At 35.6% G+C, this 19,755-nt stretch overlaps 1 protein-coding gene across 1 annotated transcript in view; it reads left to right on the forward strand.

Moving 5' to 3' along the window:
- The window catches only part of ZRANB1 (zinc finger RANBP2-type containing 1), a 45,533-nt gene extending 26,102 nt beyond the window's left edge, over positions 1 to 19,431 (forward strand). The window contains exons 5-10 of the mRNA XM_015820094.1: positions 3,968 to 4,039; positions 5,828 to 6,026; positions 7,445 to 7,565; positions 12,246 to 12,375; positions 15,186 to 15,415; positions 15,897 to 19,431. Coding sequence (XP_015675580.1) covers positions 3,968 to 4,039; positions 5,828 to 6,026; positions 7,445 to 7,565; positions 12,246 to 12,375; positions 15,186 to 15,415; positions 15,897 to 16,115 — 971 coding nt within the window. The 3' untranslated portion in view covers positions 16,116 to 19,431. The remainder of the gene's footprint in view (positions 1 to 3,967; positions 4,040 to 5,827; positions 6,027 to 7,444; positions 7,566 to 12,245; positions 12,376 to 15,185; positions 15,416 to 15,896) is intronic.
- The last annotated feature ends 324 nt before the right edge of the window (positions 19,432 to 19,755 follow it).

A 19,755-nucleotide genomic window follows, 5' to 3' on the forward strand; every position in this document is an offset into this window, starting at 1 on the left:
TTCAAAACCTTGGGAAGGTTAAAATGTATAAATAGCCATGTTCCTTTTGCTATCAGGACTTTTCTGTTCCTGGATAGGACGATAGCTTCAGTTTGGTATTCAATATTATCCAGTCTTTGAAGGGCTGTCCAAAGCCTATTCAGAGCGGGATGATGGAAGCATATCTGTGTGATTTATTACTGTTTAAATTTTAACTATTTGTGTGTTCTCTTTGACTATATTCTTTCAACTACAGGTAGCTCTCAATTTACAACTCTTCGTTTAGTGACCTTTCAAAGTTACAATGGCACTGAAAAAAGTGACTTATGATCGTTCTTCACACTTACAACTGTTGTAGCATTCCCATGGTCACGTGATCAAAATTCAGATGCTTGGCAACTGACTCATAGTTATGATGGCTGAGGTGTCCTGGGGTTATATGACCATCTTTTGCAACCTTCTGACAAGCAAAGTCAATAGGGAAGCCAGATTCCCCATTGTATTACTAACTTAACAGCTACAGTGATTCACTTAATGAAGGTGGCAAGAAAAGTCGCAAAGTGGGGCAAAATTCACTTAACAAATGTTTCACTTAGCAACATAAATTTTGGGCTTAATTATGCTCGTAAATTGAGGACTATCTGTACCAGTTTCTGTCTATTCATATTATATAATACCTCTCTCATCCACATTCAGTAATCATTCTTCTGTATACTTTTCCCCCTCATTCACAACCAGTTTCTCTTCATTCTTACCAAGCTCCCTTTTTAAACTTATAATTTGTTTAACTGTACATATTTTGGGTATATTGTAATTTGTTTTCACTCTGTCACATGTAGCTTCCAGATCTTCTTTCCATACATTGACATTCCATTAATTTTGTTGGAAGATTAATACAGGTGGTTCTTGCTTAACGATAGTAATTGGGACCAGAATTTCCATCACTAAGCAGTGCAGTCATAAAGCACAATGTCATGTGATCACACTGCTTAGCGACAGCAGTTCTGGCAGTCTACAATTGTCATTTTTAAGCAAGGTCTGCAGGGATTCTGATCATGATTTCTGACCTCCTGCTGGCTTTCCCATTGATTTTGCTTGTGGGAAGGTGGTAGGGAAGGTGGCAAATCACATTGTATGACTTCTGGAGTGGTGTGATAGCCAGAATTTCAGGGACTGGTTGTAACTGAAACATGAATGGAAGTTTGTTAAATAAGGATCACCTGTTTTTACATGCAGGGTCCTCCTCTCCCCTCCCCAAGTCCTTCACATCAATAAATGGTCCTATGAATATAAAGGTACCCACCATAGCTTTGTCAACCTAGGAGTCACACAACAGTGTTTAATAAGACAAAAAAATAATAGATTAGGCTATCAGTTCTACTCATAATCATGTTACTTGCAGCATTCATTGCTTATGGTAGGGGCATAATTCCAGTCAATTCTCAGTCACTGAAGGTGGACCTATCAGAAAAAGGTTAACTTGATCTTTTTTAGATGGAAAGCAGGGCTTAGTCTTACATCTACATCCTCATTAGTCTTAGTTTTGCCCAGATTTTCCTTGACATGGCTGAGGGGAAAAAAAGTTCCCAGCCAGTGTTACCTGTATTTCCATGTAGCATTATCAGTCAGTGTGGATTTATTTGGTCAGTTTTCTGCAAAAGTAACCAGAGCCCAAAAACATTTAAATTTTTAGGCAGACCGACTCCATAATGTCTCTGGATAGCTTACAATTAAAGAATTAAAAAGAAAACTATATATCCAAGAAAGGGGAATATAACCATCTGAAAGATCAATCTCATAAAACAAAAATAACAAAAGGATTTTAAAAAACCTCTCAAAGAGGTTTAACCACCATCCTAACCATCCCAGATTATCTATATGTCTGCCTCTCTTCCATTGTTTCAACTTGGCTCACTAGATCTAGCAGAGAGGGTGTGCTTTAGGTCCCCTCTATTAAACAATGTCATCTTTTGGAGTTGAGAGTTGTACCTTTTCTGTGGCAGTTCTTGTTCTATGGAACAGCAATCCCTAGACCAGGGACCGATTATGTGGAGAGAGGTTTTTCCGCGGACTGGAGGGGGTGTGGTTTTGTGTGCTGCCTGCATCCCACGGAAGGGGCTTTGCTTGTTTGTGTGGACCGGTTGCTGGCATGCCACGGCCTGGTACTGGTCCACAGACCGGGGGTTGGGGACCCCTGCCATAGACATCTGAATGGTCCCAACCATGTTAGTCCTTCATAAGATTCTGAAGAACTGGCCGTTTCCCCAGGCATTTGGGCCAGGAAGTTAGGTGAGCTCTGCTGCTGATTTAGCTTTTCACAATTAAAATGTATTGTTTTACTTTGAGCATCATGGTCATTGGCTGGAGTTTTGCTTTAGTGCTTGTATATTACCCAGAGTCACTATGGTGAAGATGGAAGATCATATAAATAATTTAAATCAACAAATAAATCCACAGTATGTCATGCTTTCTAATCTAATTATTATTTTGCAAGCTAGCATTTTTTTTTGTTTGTATCCCATTGACTAGGAAGTACATATAATGCACTGACAACTCAAGGTATAACATATAAAATATATCTGTACAATTATTTGGAAACATGCCCCCTCCCTCATGCATCCTCTTCTATCAGTTGTTTCTTAATCCTGCTCTTCATTGGAGTTCCAATATTCTTGTCTGTTATTCCATGTAGATTGACACGAGGAGAATGATTTTCATTTGGAGCTTTTCTTTAGGTACTCCATGGCAAGCCCATTCTCAGGAGCTTAATTTTTTTTCCAGTTCAACAGAGCTTAAATAGGCATTCTATTTGTAACCTGTACTATGACTATAGCAAGCATTTTATTTTCGTGTTTTCAGATTATTTGTAAAAAGTAATTTCATCAATATAAACTCATTATATTTGAGTTATCATATATTTTTGTTGCAAAAGAGTTTTTGGAAGAGGCTTTGAAAGCAGAATACCTCTTCAATTTTACAATTATACTTAATTTGTTCTGATTCATTGGAGTATATAATGCAAAACAATTTGGCTACACTACTAAGTGAAAATAATTATTTTTGGTGCATCGGGTGGGCCAGGAAAGAGAGCAAGAATAATGTTATTTGAATTAATAAGAAGCCTTTTCTACTGAGTGTCTTAATAGAATTTTCAAGCCTACTTTCCTAAACTCATTTTATCTAGAAGCTCTAATTAACAGGATTGTGTTATTTATTATGTTTGCTGCACAAATATGTTACTATTTCATGGGAATCATATAAACTAAAAAATACTTTTTAATTAGTTTACTCTCATCAAACTCCTGCTGTATATATTGGTTGTCTAACATATAATTGAAATGCATAAATATGTTTACTATTTAATGTGTAACATGAATTCAGGTAGGACAAATGGAAAAGTTTTGAGTTATTTTATAATGCATAACTATTATAATTGCAGCTTACATTTTAAGGACGTATATTTTTCACTTTTAACCAATAACATTTGTATATAGATTCATACAAGAATCCTGCATTGTCAAATTCCGTAGTACACTATGTTATTCAGTAAATATATAGCCTGAGTAGATTTAGCAAGAAATATTTTAAGTCTATGGAGAAGTATTTTTTTTAGGTTTTGGAACTGGCATTCCAAAAGGAATAATCAAGGTACTATCTTTTTATAGCAGTAAAAAAACAACAGTCTTTTTCAAGTTACATTTTAAAATGTAAGTAGGGCCAGCAGAAAATAGTTGTATTATTTGGTGTTAGTTCACAATAAAAATTTATATATGTGTTGAGAACTATTGCATTGATACCTCAAGTATCACTTGATGAGTTTAGATATGAAAGAAAAAGAACTGCATGAAAAAAATGATTATGTTCTGAAGAGCTGGTTCTGAAGAGTGTTCATCATATTGTGTGAAACAGGTTTTAAAGTAGAGAAAGTTGTACATTTAAGTGAATTGTTATGGTCAGATGTGTAATAATCAAATGTCTTCCTTTATAGATATTGAAGATTTGCCGCCAACAGTTCAAGAGAAGCTTTTCGATGAAGTACTTGATAGGGATGTTCAAAAAGGTAAATATGTGATATAATATATAGTTTACACAGTATGATATTATTAACTGTGCTTTAGAATTTACTTTGGAAAAGTTTTTACCTGAGATTTATGGAATCTTAATTAAAGGAAGAATAGAACTATTAAAGAACAGTAGGGAAAAATTAAATATAAATATACAAATTGCATATGTACTGACGGTAATAAATTGATGTTCTTTTCTTTGATGTATTATCAAAAGGGTATAGGTGGCAGTATAATTCAGTAAATTTCCCCAAAATGTCATAGTTTTCTGAAAGGGACAAGTAGAATTGAAGTAGAAAAAATGGTTGGTTATACATATTAGGATTTATTTGTATTTTATTGACAAAAACATAGAAACTTGACTAATTTGGAGACAGTTTCTTTTTATACAGTGCTGGGATTGGCTCAGACCTTTACAGTTGTCAAACTGTACATCATAGTTGTACTTTGGTAATTAATAAAAAAATGATTTTAATGATGTATAGGTTTAATGTAAAAGATAGGTATGTTTGTTTTTCTTGCTATCTAAAAGAGAACTAACTGATTAGTTAGTTAGCTATAGATACTGAGAATAGTTATAAGTAAAACTATAATTGTCCTCTTTTAAAATTATGAAGACCATTCTAATATCTTTCCAACAAAACTGCTTAACAAAAACTAAGTAAGATGGCTTTTGGATAGGCTTTCAATTTTGTTTTTTACTGTTTTCATTCCCTGGAGTAGCAGCTAGATATTGGAATCAAGAGATAGGTTGGCAAATTTCAGGGCAAGTAAAGCAGTTACAATAATATACACAGTAGTGCAAAATAATGAGCAAGTGAGAATCATTCATTTAGTTGGCAATTGTTTTTTCCCCACAATTGCTGCTCTTTGAAGTAACCTTAGAATAGAAGAATTTTAAGGTAGGTTAATATTGTATTGGAGTTTCAATTGTTTATTTATTTAGGATAATGTTTTAATCAAATATCCTTAAAACCATATAATATGGAGCCTGTTAACTAATACATTAAGTGATAGTAAATGAATTGACCCTAAGAAAAAGAATGTAAAATTCAGGAATATTTTTATTAGGTCAGCCCAAAATTTCTGAATTTTCAACGACTTTAAATCAAACAAGTTGGCAAACAAAACCAAAACAGAAAAGAGTGGGAAAAATAAATAGGTTTAATGCTTGGGCTAAGGGTTTTACAGATAGAGAAGACAGGAGAGGCAAGGGACCTCAAATTCTTTGCCTCCATGCCTTCAAAAACCTGGTTATAAGGATGGGGACCCAATAACCATGGCTGAAGAGCAGAGGGAAAGAAAGAAGGGAAAAATGAAAGAAGCTGCTATAACAAATCGTCTGGAAATGAGGAAAGGGGGGGCTGCATCACAAGGCAGAATCAGAGACCTCGAAACACTCAAATCTGACCACTTTCTTCCTTTTTTCCTGAGCACGCCTGGGACTCAGGCCTGCTACTATCACAACAGCAAAGAAGAAACAGGCAAGAAACATTTTCTTGCTGGACTTCAGTTCTGGCAATTTGGAGATGCTAAGCTCCCCACTATTGCCTTGAAGCTAAGAGAGTTTTACTTAAAAGCCTTAACCTGAAGTACTGAAATTTAGACATTTTGGTATGGAGGTGATGTTAGATTGCTGAAAGTTCTGTCAGGTGTTACTAGAATGAAAAAAGAAATCAAGCAATTCGTCTGGTTTATCTAAAAATAATAAAAGGTGCTAAATGGTTTTGCGTCTTGATCATTGGATTTAAGATGGCTGATTGGGTATTATTTCTATTTTTTAGAACTAGAAGAAGAATCTCCCATTATAAACTGGTCACTGGAATTGGGTACACGTTTGGACAGTAGACTTTATGCACTTTGGAATCGGACTGCAGGAGATTGCCTGCTTGATTCAGTTTTACAAGCTACCTGGGGCATTTATGATAAGGATTCGGTGCTACGTAAAGCTCTTCATGACAGTTTACATGATTGTTCTCATTGGTAAGCAGAAATGGTTTTGCTATACAATCAAATAACTTTATTTTACAATTATGGTTTATTCCACTTTTTTCAAACAAAAGTCCAAAGCTTTTAGATTTGGGAGGGATAGATTTGCTAGTCCTTTACAGCAATAACAACATACTTTCCCAATCTTACTCTGTCGTAAAATATTGAACCTTTCGTGTCAGAAAACCTTGTAATTTATACAAACAGTAAGTTTTGTCTATATATTATATAAAGTGACATTTAATTAGTCAACTGAGGTCCAATGGGGTTTATCTGAAATAATTATTTAAACATCTTGTCACGTCTATGTTTTTGCTGTGATTGGGGAAGTTTGTACTAGCACAGCCTTCTGTACCTTTGACCTTATCTACAGACGTGTGGATTTCACTGAGAGAACTTTTAGCATTGGCCATGTAGGCTAACCCTAGGGGTTGTCCTGAAGACACCATGAGTTGGAAAGATTATCCTGGCTCACTGCGAAATAGGTGTGGAATCAGAATCAGTATTATCACCAGTATATGCAGTCCCCCAGCAATGTAAGACATTGCTCATGTTTTGTTTGATTGTCAGTTATATGCCCTTTTTAGAGTTGAATACTTAGCATCCCTATTTGAAAAAAACAGTCCATTGGCGTCTGAATGACAGATTGTCCTATTTCCTTCTGGGTTCTAATCTACATATTGTGAACAGAACTGCTTAGTTTATAGTTAAGGCATTTGAGCCTGTTACATCAAACATATTGGGATAAGCTGTAAAGGTTATGTATTTATCTGTTGATTCATATTTTCCACATTTGTATTTTATTACTGTATTTTCTTTTATCTATCTTACCCTGAAATTAGATTCTGTATTTTATTTTTGTTTTATATTTTGATATGGTGTTAAGACTAATCAATTATGTACAGTAACTCTCTCTCCTATCCATCCATCCATCCATCTCACTATTCATGTTAAAATGTTATTTGTAAAATTTATAGCTGTTGTATGAGCATGTGCCATAAAGTAGTAAGCAATACTTGATGGAAGAAGAAAATAATTAAAAAACTTAAGTGTTTGCAGTTTTAGACATTAGATCACATACATACAACAATTATTTTTGGAAGGTTACCTAGTCTATTAGCGATGAAATGATCAATTGATAATTCAGATTCAGGTGGGAAAGGATGATTCACACAATCCCGAATGAATCCAAGTCTTTGCATAGGGGTCTCTCTCTCTCTCTCTCTCTCTCTCTCTCTCTCTCTCTCTCTCTCTCTCTCTCTCTCTCTCTCTCTCTCTCTCTCTCTCTCTCTCTCCCTCTCCCTCTCCCTCTCCCTCTCCCTCTCCCTCTCCCTCCCCCTCCCCCTCCCCCTCCCTCTCTCTCTCACACACACACATGATGAAATAAACTGTTACGCATGTACTTTTTATAGGTTCTATACCCGATGGAAAGAATGGGAGTCATGGTATTCTCAAAGCTTTGGTTTACATTTTTCACTGAGAGAAGAACAGTGGCAGGAAGACTGGGCATTTATACTTTCTCTTGCTAGTCAGGTAAGAATGTCACTAAGTAAAAGTGGAACATGGGAAAGACAACCTTGGTGAGAAATGTATTTTCATTTTTCTTAACAAGTTCTGTAGATTTCTGTTTTGTAATGCATATTTTAGATTACCTGACTCAAAACTCTTTCATTTAGTAGGCCTCTGACATTGTTATAGGTATTTTAATTTGATACTTGTATTTGTGAGTGCGTCAGATGTTATAAGCACTATCCAGCCAAAATCATCAATGGAATTTTTTACATTTTACATAAAATTGAAATTATGTATACAGAATTGGGCTTAATTATACTAATTTGAATAGTCACAGCTTCTTTAAGCTATATGTAGACTATCTCACTGAACTGAATGGGAATTTCTTCTGAATACACCTGCAAATCTAATTATAGATGAATTTGGGAACTGTGCTAACTTTGAGCATTTATAATAACCTATGTAATCTTTAGGAAAGCCTGCATAATTAAATATTTTAAGCTTCATAGATTTTTCTTTGGATAATATTATAGTTATGCCTACCTGAAGATATCTCCGAAGGAAAACAGGATTATATAAAAGTCAGACTAAACATTAGAAAAAAAATCAGTATACTTCCCATTTTTCTTGTCGGCCATTGTTGCCAATTTCCACTAAATCAGCCTGGAGGTTCCTCCCCACCTCCCCTGCCCAAACAAATATGTGTATGAGATACCCTGGTGAGTTCATACTGACCCGGAGGCTACATGCACCAATAAGAGAGAGAAAAATAATATTAAATGGATTATAAGGCACTCAGTTGTGAATTAGTTGATGTCCTATTTACATATATACACACTACATAGGAATTATTCTTTTTCAGATTAATTTCTCTTACATGCATGTTGTAAAATGTAACGCATGTTGTAATCCACATTCACATCAGAAAGAGAGATTGCAAAAAATATTGGCTCAGAATGGCTCAGGATGTTGTAGCAAGTCCTATTGTGTGCTTTATGTGTTTGATAAATTTGTTTTATCAAATTTACATGGCCATCCATCTCACAGCCTCATGCTGATCTCACTGTAGTAATCCATTTGGGAGGTGACTAGGGCATGATTGTGAGCAGAGACCCTGAATTAGGAATGGGCACACAACATGAAGCTGTGCAAAGGCCCTCCTAGCCATCACTTCTACCTGCTCTTTGAGCAGGAATTGTGAATCCAGGACCCTCCTCCCAAGTTTGTGTATTAGCATAGTTGTAAAACTGGTGGGCTCCAAAACCCAAGCCACTCAATCTTGCCAAGGTTCAGCTGAAGCCTGTTGTTCCCTATCCAAACCCTCACAGCCTCCAGATGCCAGGATAAGACATTAAAAGCCTCACATCACTTAATTCACCAGGTGCAGAGATACATAGTTGGGTATCATCAGGGTACTGGTGATAATTCACCCCATGGTCATACCCATTCAGTAAGAATGCAAAAACATTAGCTCAGTTTGGGCACACATACTTTGTAGCAAGTCCCATTATGTTTACTTGCTCTTACCTCCAGGTAAACGTGCATAGTCTGTTACTATGCTGGAAATGGGTCTATTTAGCCCAGCTTACTCCATGTAATTAAGATACAAACTGGAGAAGAGATCCTTGGGGTATTGAGTTGTGTTTTTTTTCCCTTCTGTTTGCAACAAGGAAACAGGTTGATAGAGGTCTTTGTGCTGGGCTGCAAGCACATGGAAATCTATGCATGCTTACTCTGTAGAAAATCCCATTTAGTTCATTGGCTCTTATTCCCAGGTGAGTATTTTTAAAATTTCTAGTCCTGTTCAATCAGCATGCTACCTCATTCTCTTCTCATTCCCTTCCATTCCCTTCCATGTGTAGAGGATAAGGGTCTGCAGTGGAGAGACTTCTGTCCCTGGAGACTCTGAAGATTTAAAGATTTTTCTGAATCTTCATGTAGAGAATCTCCATGGGTAGAGGAGGCTCTCCATTGCAGATACCCTCACTCACTGCATGTGGAGGGCGTCAGGGAAGGCAGGACTAGTATGCTTGTCAATATGTCCCCCTGAAAAATTCCTCCATCTGCTGCCTCCATTTCATGCTTTATTTATTTATATCTCCTGCCTATTCATCTGCTTTCAACAACATGCTTCTGCTATTGTATTTTTCCTCCCCCCCCAATATTTTGGGGGAAAGAGCATTGCATTCTTTCAGATCAATATGATTGTAGCTTTCTGTGTGTATATGTAACATTCTTGGTTGTCTAAAAGGCATGCATACTTCCTGTACTCGCCCAGCATTTTGAGTTTCTGCTCTGGTTCTATGGATCTAAATTGCATAATGTAAATTGTAATGTGTAATTATTTTATAATAATGTCAACATCGTTACCGTAATCATTTCAGCTGACATCCTGCTTGTTTTTCTGTGCTTAGGACACTGGTTAAACAACACAGTTCTTGTTGCTTGTTTACTAAGGTTTGAGAGCAGTATTCCAAGCTGGTTTAAAAAGCTGGAGAGTGTTGCATCTCTATTAGTATTGTGAATGGTGATTATATAAGTGCTTTCTAACTTCTGTTCAGATGAATGTACTTTATTTGGTTGTTTCATACATAAATATGCTTATTGTCGGTTGAAACTGAAGTTCCCTAGTCTCCTTAGTTTTCAGAAACCAAAAGACAAATCATCTTCTCTTTAAAGGGAGAATGAGAGTTACATTGAGGCTTGTATCAGTATGTGTGGCAAGATGGATGACAGGCCTAGCCCAAGAGTTACATATAGAACAATCCGCCAAAGCTCAGTTGCTTATACCGTATAGTTAGAATGTTGCCAAACTACATCTATTCTTCTCTAACTCTAGTCTAAGGGATATATCCTGGGAGATTCTAAGGAGCGACTATCCTAAATCTCTTCCTCTTTTTCTGATCTACCCCTGGGCTGTGTTGTCTCACACACACACACCCCAGAATGTGCTCCTTCCTTCTTGGGAAACTGCTACTTCACTGTAGTCCATCACACCAGCTTCCCCTTTGTAGGCACATTCCATCACCCTAGGAGACTTACCCCAGTGACTTGTGATCTTTCCTGGCTCCTTCCTCATTAGCCTTTTTGGGGAAGCCAAGAGTGAAAGTTGCAAATGATCATAGGGCTGCAACTGGTCGTAAGTGCAAGTCGGTTGCCATCGCCCTAGTTGCAATCATGTAACTTCAGAACTCTGGGGTGGCTGGAACTCCAAGGACAGGTTATAAACAGTGTTTCTCAACCTCAACAACTTTACGATTTGTGGACTTCAAGTCCCAGAATTCCTCAGCCAGCATGCTGGCTGGAGAATTCTGGGAGTTGAAGTCCACACATCTTAAAATTGCTGAGGTTGAGAAACACTGGGTTATAACCATTCATTTAGCATTGTCATAACTTTGAATAGTCACTGAACATATGATTGTAGATCAAGGACTACTTATATGTATAGACAGATGGAATCCCACAGGTATTGGGTCATTTGATTTGTCACTGATGAGTTGGATGAAGCAGGGCACTTTGTAATATTTACAATCAAGGCACTAATGATGTTGTAACAATTATTACTATGACTAGAATATATTCTCCCAAAGCTGGAATGTTTAGACTGATAACAAAAAATTTTTTAATGAATAATGTGCACAACTCAGAAGTTAATAGTGAGCACCATATGCTTAACTGTAATTAAATATAATTTTGTACACTGAGAGTAAGCCTACAAAATGTAACATGAATAAATGATGATAAGAATTCACATTGCTTCACTGTAATATCTGTCAGTAATACTTTTTAAGGTTTTAAAGTGTGCTAAGTCAAATTTCACCATAACATTAAAATTGCTTCTCTAGTCACTATATTAGGTAATATGCAGTAATTTTGCATGTAGTCTATTAACATAAGAAAAAAAACCCTGATATCCTTTTGTATACGTTCTCTTATCCCCTTTTCTTTTGCAACTATAATTAAAACTGGATAGCATTACTAAGACAAACTAATGGCTTTTCTGATCTTGGTTTTTCTCATGTAATGTATGCCTCATTAAATGGTGATTTCCCAGATTATATTTACACTTTAAGAATACAATTAAAATGTTTTGATAATCAGCATTTAAAAAGTTGATTTCTAAGAACTTTTCAGTTACGGTAAAACCTCAACAGGCCATTCATAGGAAGGATGACTATTAGACGAAATTACTGTTAAATCTGAAATATATTTTGCACATGTGTAAAATGCCTATCTACCATTTTGCACATGTGTAAAAATATGCATAGGACCTGCTGGTTGATTAAAGACGGCAAGATTCAGTGTTATAGCCTTAATCGTGTCCACTGCTCCCTTCACTTTTTATGGATATAACCAGGAGGAATAGGACTCTGGCTGCAAGGGAGCAGGAAACACTGTTGATTTCCAGAAATCCCTGTCTAAACTGCTGTATCCCACTGCACATCTTCTCAGTGCCCCCGGTGTCTCAATGGGGCAGATCCCATTGGTCCGCTGCTGCCACAAATCTTCTCACCAGTTCCCTTCCCATTTTCAAAGAGCTTACCTATAATTTAACAGACGTTGTTATTTCAGAGATAAGTCTGGTCTCTATTTTGATCTGTTGAGTTCATTTAAATGGTGGTCTTATTGTACTGTACTAAAATCAAAAATTAATGTTATTGCTTTGTGTCACCACATAAAAACAATTTGTTTTTGAAACAGCCTGGCGCAAGTTTGGAACAGACACACATTTTTGTACTTGCACATATTCTTAGAAGACCAATTATAGTTTATGGAGTTAAATATTATAAGAGTTTCCGGGGAGAAACTTTAGGATATACTCGTTTTCAAGGTAAGTATGATTTATAATAGAAACAAGATTTTAATTTAAAACGTTGAAAAGATACTGGGAAAATCTGTAATTTAAAGAAATTCAAAGTAGTAAATTTAATTACTATTATGTTTAAAGTTCTACTGTTTTTAATAATTTTCTTGAATTTTGTTTCTTTTTCCTAATTCTTTTTTTTACTTTTTTCATTTTTTAGTTTGTATTAGTTTTTATTGCTGTAATTGTAATTTTTAATAAAATTGCTATTAAAATACATTGGAAGGTTACACTGATTGTGATTCAGTGCAATAGAAGCATTTAGAAATACTTTGAGTATTTTGAAGTTAATAGAAATATAAGTAACTTCTGAGTTCAAGAGTTCAATTTGGTATATGCTTGTCATAATGAAATGTAGAAAGCATAATATTTAATATCAGAAATCTCATTATAGTATTATAATTTATCTTTAGAATACAACCATCTATAAATTGTCTTTTGTTATTATTGTGATTGGTAGCCTAAAGCAATTTGTGACATAAAATACAAGTCCCTAAGGGAAGTTTCACACATTCTTCTTCTTTCTGTAGTAACCTGAAAACAGTGTAAAGAAAGTTTTCTATCTTGTTTAGTTTTAAGATTTATAACATCTTAAACTCTTTTTATAGGAAAAGCGCAATGTAAGAACTACTTTCAGTTTAGTAGGAATTTTAGATCTTTAATAATTAGAACTTTTAAAGTAAGAATTACAAATTATGGATTCATTAATTTGTGAAAAGCTTCACTGTGAAGTTCAATAGAATAGTCTTAAAGATGAGACAATTGTTCTTTCTAAGTTATTACACACATTTAGAATGTTGAAAGTGCGAGTAATCTTCGCTTATCGACAATAATCGGGATTGGGAATTCCATCACTAAGCAATGTGTTCATAAGGCAGAGCATCACGTAACCATAGTGGCAGTTCTGACCCTTTTAGTTGCTCTTGTTAGGCAAATCCCACCTGGTTGCAGTGTTTCACAGTCATGTGATTGCCATTTGCAACCTCTCTCCAGCTTCCCCACTGACTTTGTTAGAAGCCAGAGATGAAGAGTGGAAATGGTGATTATGTGACTGACTGCAGGATGCTCACTGTTGCCGAGGGCCCAAATTGTGATCACATGACCACAGGGACACTACAGTGGCTGCAACTGCAATGACTCATCAAAAGTACCTCTCTTTCAGTGCTGTTGTAACTTTGAATGGTCACTGAATGAGTGGACATTAAAAAAGAACTAGCTAGATGTCCTGGTATTCGCACAAAATTCACTACAAAATGAATATAACCAGCCAGAAACCATCTATTTACAAAAAGGAGTGGAGTGTAGGAGTTTTTCTGAGCTGAGTTAAAGAGAATGAACTGAAATCAAGAATTGAAATAGGTCTTGCGTAAATTAATTGCCTGTGGTTATCTGCATCTTAAAATTAAAGCCTACTAAATAATAAAAGTATTGTATGTCTGCTGAATATTGAAAATAGTCTGTGAATTCTTGGCCACATCTAATTTCATTTGCACTTATCTTTCTATCACAATTTCACATAAATTACTAAATTTGAGATGATACAAAGTCTTCATTTGTGTCATCATACATTACAACCATTGCCTGAGAATTATACCATTTGCTGGTAGCAGAACCTAAGTTATTGTTAACTTCTTTAACATCTTGTTTCCTGCAGTACATTATGCCATTCACTAATAAACTAGTAAGAGCAAGGAAGGGACAACAATGGGGCTTAGATAAATTTAGGAGGATAAAACAGTCGGTTGCTAATCTTGATAATTACATGCTACTTCCAAAATCAGAGATTGATATATGAGACAGTAGCAGAAGCTTGTGCTCTCATAATCATCTTGTGAGCTAATCGTTGGCATCTGATTTACCAAAAAAAAATATGTGGGTCTGATGAACATCACTTTATGTTAATATGGCAGTTCTTTAGGATCCTCTTTCACTTTATGAAATTTAAATTGAAAAGACATGAAAGGTCCCAGGACAAGCTCAAGTATCTTCTTAGATTTCTGGGAAAGTGAAGACACATAACAGGACTGCTATAGAAGCTGCAGTTAAAACAATAGAATTGGGGTTGTTGTTGGGTTGTTGTTTTTTTTATATATAAAATACATTGGTATGTTGCTACTGTCTCTACTCTTGGATGTATTCTGAGCAACATGTTAATACTTTAAAAGGGTATGACTTCAGTTGGAATTATTTCAGTTGCTGTGGGAATTCCTTTAGAGCTAACTCTAAATATTTTGGGGGTTACATGATAGTATTTATAGTTCAGGTAGTTCTTGGCTTATGGCTGAAATTCATCCCAGAATTAGGGTCCTAAGTTGAAGCCTCATGTGACTGGATTCAAAGTTATAATCGATTTTTATTATGGTTTTTAAGCAAATCCATTTTGGTTAACCCTGTAAAGTGGCAAAAAAGTCATGGTCATCTGACTGCAGGATGCTGCAAATGGCCATTAAGGTGGATCAGTTGCCAAGTGTCCAAAATGTGATTATGTGACAATATGGATGTGTATGGGCTTTGTAACTCTGAAAATGGATCAGAACTAGTTCTGGGGAGGTGTGTCAAATGGCTGTTAAACAGCTGGTTGTAAAAGAAAGACTACTTGTAGATTCAATTATTAGAATATATTTGCAACTTTTTATATCCATTAATTAATAGAGACTCAACTTGCTACTGAAAAGTATATTAAAGGCTTATGTTCATTGTCATGCTTTAGAAATCTTCATCAAAAACAATACATCAAGTTCATCTTATTTATCTTTGGCACCTTCCTTTTTTCATAGGTGTATATTTGCCTTTGTTATGGGAACAGAGTTTTTGTTGGAAGAGCCCTATTGCTCTGGGCTACACAAGGGGCCATTTCTCTGCTTTGGTTGCCATGGAGAATGATGGCTATGGCAATCGAGGTGCTGGTGCTAACTTGAACACTGATGATGATGTTACTATTACTTTTTTACCATTGGTTGACAGTGAAAGGAAGCTGCTGCACATTCACTTCCTGTCTGCTCAAGAGGTAAGAAATGCTTTCATAATTATGGTTACATCAGAGATATTCCTCAAGTATTAAATGAGAAAACATAAAAGCCCCCCCCCCAAAGTAGATTTTTGAATTGGCCACAGCAAGTGTTACACATCACTTGTTTCTTTTAGTTGGCAGTATTCTAAACCAATAGTTGGCAGTATTCTAAACCAGTATTCTAAACCAATCTCTGGGCCGCGGCCCACTACCAGGCTGTGGCATATTTGCAACTGGGCTGTGCAAGTGGTGAGTTAGTAGGCACACATGTAACTTGACTCGCATGAGTAGTGGGCCGGTGCACACACGCATGCACACAACTCTCACGAGCACCTTGCAGTTGAGCTATGTGCATGCGTGTGCGCATTGGCCTGCTGCTTGCACAGCCGGTTCCCCTCTCCCCCTATCCCAGCCGGGCCATCAAACCACAAGACCAATGTTCTAAACTGACCATGTTGTCTATATTTTTTCTCCAAAGATTGGTAATGAGGAACAGCAAGAGAAGCTGCTTAGGGAATGGCTGGACTGTTGCGTGACAGAAGGTGGAGTCCTGGTTGCTATGCAGAAAAGCTCTCGCCGGCGTAACCATCCCCTGGTAACGCAGATGGTGGAGAAATGGCTTGACCGCTATAGACAAATCCGTCCCTGTACATCCCTTTCAGATGGAGAGGAAGATGAAGATGATGATGATGAATGAAAAAAAAGAGATACCAGCTGCGTATAGTGTATGGTGACAACCCCAGCTGTTGGAGCAGTCTAGCAACTTGTTGCATGGTGACCCAATTGTAGCAGGAAACAACCTGCATAGGATTTTGAGTGGGCATGGGAAGAATTCAGAGACTCATCTGATGCAAGAAGGAAGTATGTTGGTTGGACTAATTTGTAAACAAGACAAAGAAAGCAAAGTCCTAATTTTATTACAAGACAGAAAGCATTTTTCCGGTTGTACATCTGCCCTTAATTATACCACATGTGGTTGTGTAAGAAGGTTGAAAATAGGAAAAAAGTGTAACCAGCATCTTACAATTATTGAAGGAAATTCTTTTAAATAAGGGCACTTAAAAGCACATTGTTGATTAATATCTGTTCCTTTGAGACTTACAGTAAAATTTGATTATTTTGCATCTCTTTTTAAGCATTCTGACATATTTCCTTGAAATAACATTTTATATGAAATCTTGCTAATGCCCAGATCAGATCATCAGATCATGTGGCTTTTTTTTCTTTCTTTTTTTGTTGATGCCATATATCCAGAGTAACTCATACGTGTTAAAAATGTATTGTTCTGTTAAATTTAATATTGTGCCCATTACAGTATAATAAAACGAAATTTTAAAGGGAAAAGATATGGAAGGGATGATAAATTTTGACTAAGTGAACTGTTTTCTGTAAAGACTTCTCTAGTATCCATTATTACTTTGTATTACAACTTTGAAATAGTTTCTCCCCCCCCCCCCTTTTCAGGCTACTTAAACTAGTAAAAAAAAAAATGCTGTTCCAGTGAACTTTATGCTAAACAATTGTGTGGAGTTTGTTAAACTGAACTGCATTTTGCCCAAACCCGGTCTTGCTGTGAGTTGTACTATAGAAATTAATATTTTATCAAGCCTTTTCCCATGCAGGTTAAAATTGCCTCCACTGAGGATCATTCCTTGGTCATTAAAACTGAGTGAGAAAGCACTTTGACTGTTTTCCTTAAAAGCCTTCATTCTAAAGTTTGTTGGGAAGTCCTGTGTACAATTTTTCCTTAAAATGTAACCTTCAGAATTCTGTGCATGTTGACTGATTGTGGCCACATCTGAACTTATACGCTTCCTGAAACTGTCAGTTCAGAATATATTCTCCAGTAAAAAAAAAAAATCTTTTTATTATACTTGATTACCTTAGCTATGCTGTATTGAATGGATCCAGCCCAATCCAGAACCTCACTGTAAGAACACTAAAGGTTGAATAGTTTTGTATGCAAGATGTAGATCCTGATAAGCACTTTTTAAAGGCCAATGATGGTAGAAATGATGACATGGAACCTCTTCTTATAAGATGGAATCCTGGTTTAAGAATCTGAACAGAAACTGTACCTTTTTTTAAATGGATGTAAAAACATTGGAGCCATTCTGAATTAATTGCTTTTTAAAATGGTACATTTCAAGCAATTGAAAGTTAAAAATTTCTCAACATAATTCTACTGACAAATAAACAATGACATTTTATCAAGGTACTGTGTTGAAACATATCAATACATTTTTTCACTCTTGTAGAAGCTTATTAATGTTTTACACATGAATCACATTGCCCTGTGATAAATTTACAGAGCAGTAGAATCATTGGATTTCTTTTCCTACAACAGGTTGTGCTTTGATATATTCCTATTTTTAAGTTTTCCTTAAAAGGGATATAGTTTAATACCTTAGTCCTCTGGTTGCTCTTCATTCTTTTCTATAAAATTACTGCGTTCCTGAACTAATAGAATAAATTAGATGATTATGCTTGAGTAGAATGAAGAACATTGAAATGTTGCAAGTTGTGCTCCAAATCTATGTTATTTCTCAATTGTAGCCGCAGTTTCTAGCAATGAGATATGACCTTGAATATAAACCTTATTTTATTTTTGTTTGCCCTATTAATAGGAGAAAATGTTTAGCTGTATTTAACCAAGGCTTTAGGCATTTTCTTGAATAAAAGCATTTGGCTGCTATTAGGGATAAAAAAATCAGCAATATACATTTTATTTTCATGTTATACAGCTATACAAGCAGCAATATACATATTTATTATATAGTCACAGTACATCCTTATGAGGCTCAGCGGAAGTCGGTGGTTTTATAGATTATAATTCGAATTGCTCTCATAGTACAGCAGCACAGTTATTAATTCAATTATAGCTGTGCCTTGAAACACTAACTGCAATAGTACGTAGGCCTCTCATTTGATGTAAAATTTTTGGAAGGGTTACATTTTTTTAAACCAAATTTGGAGGTATTCTGACATGATATCCCTGCTTTAAAGCTAGAGGTCAGACTTCAGTTTGATTTTCTTTTCATACAGTAAGTTGTAATGTTTCCATAGAGTGCTCCAAATTAAACTATTTTGCTGTTCTATTTTTTGAATTTCATTTTTTTTAAATCTTTAAATACCTAAATTGTTTATCCTGTTCAGTTATTTTGTTCCATGTCTTACTTCAAAGCCTGCAGTTCTCTTGGGGAAAAAAACCCCCACCTCACTACTTCTATGGTTAGCATCAAAATGATTTGCCATCTCCACCATTTTGTATGGTAATTATTTTCCCCCAAAGCCGTGTTCTATTGTAGTGAATTATGCTTTCTTAATTATACCAGTATTTTATGAATTCTTTTAGAGGCATGCCTCTTCTATATCATTTAACTTAGATTTAGCCTAGTAAGATAACTTTTACAATGGTGACTGGTATACAAATTTCAACACCAGGTCTCTTCTAAATATCTATTTTAAGTGGGGAGTTTTGCCTTCAAATTAATATCTGAAAGTAATACAAAATTAATGTCTCCATGCAACACATTCACTAATGGTAGAACATTCCATAACAAATATGATTGGCTTATTCAAGTATTATTTTTCATGAATGCTAATTATGCCTATTTGGAATGCTATTTCCTGGTTTAAGATCAAAGTACCAATAATAGCAGCTTCTAAAAAATCACTAATGCCAGTGTAAATGTTTTGTTACTTCACCTTCATTTGTGTGATTTCCTAAAATGTTCTCTGTAATTCATCAATGTTTCTTCTCCTGGTTGCTCTATTCTGGTGTCTATGGTAAGTTACACATATTTGCAGTGTTAGACCATTGACACATTTATGAAGTTGAATCCCTTGAATATGTTCCAGCTAGTAATGTGCTTTTCCATCAATTCAAAACAAAATATAAGTTTTGTAATACCAATGATTTGTTTTCAATTTCTGCTTCCATAGTTTGTGTGCATGTCCCCTTTCTTCCCTTTAAGCCTACTCAAATCACATTAAAAGTTCACTGACAAGCTAATTTTAGTATCATATATCTTAATGGCCACAAATATTTGTATATTTTCATGACTGAAGTCCTGTGACACTGTATTGTAAGTTTAGTCTTGTGATTTTTGAATTTATACTGACCATTTTTTTCTTTGTATGTTGCCCCAGACCAAAGCTTTTGCTGTGGAAAGAAAAGGGCAGTGTGTGACCTGGTGGCAAGTTTATCTTTTCTCCTTTCACATGTAAGCTTCTTTCCAGCATAGCACAGTATAGGTTTCTAGAATATTGACTGTAGTAATTACAAGTTTTACCATACACAAAGTAGTTTAGTCATTGCAATTATCACTAGTTTT

The sequence above is a fragment of the Protobothrops mucrosquamatus genome, unplaced genomic scaffold (genome assembly GCF_001527695.2).
Source record: "Protobothrops mucrosquamatus isolate PMUCROS unplaced genomic scaffold, P.Mucros_1.0 scaffold1062, whole genome shotgun sequence".
Lineage (NCBI taxonomy): Eukaryota > Metazoa > Chordata > Lepidosauria > Squamata > Viperidae > Protobothrops > Protobothrops mucrosquamatus.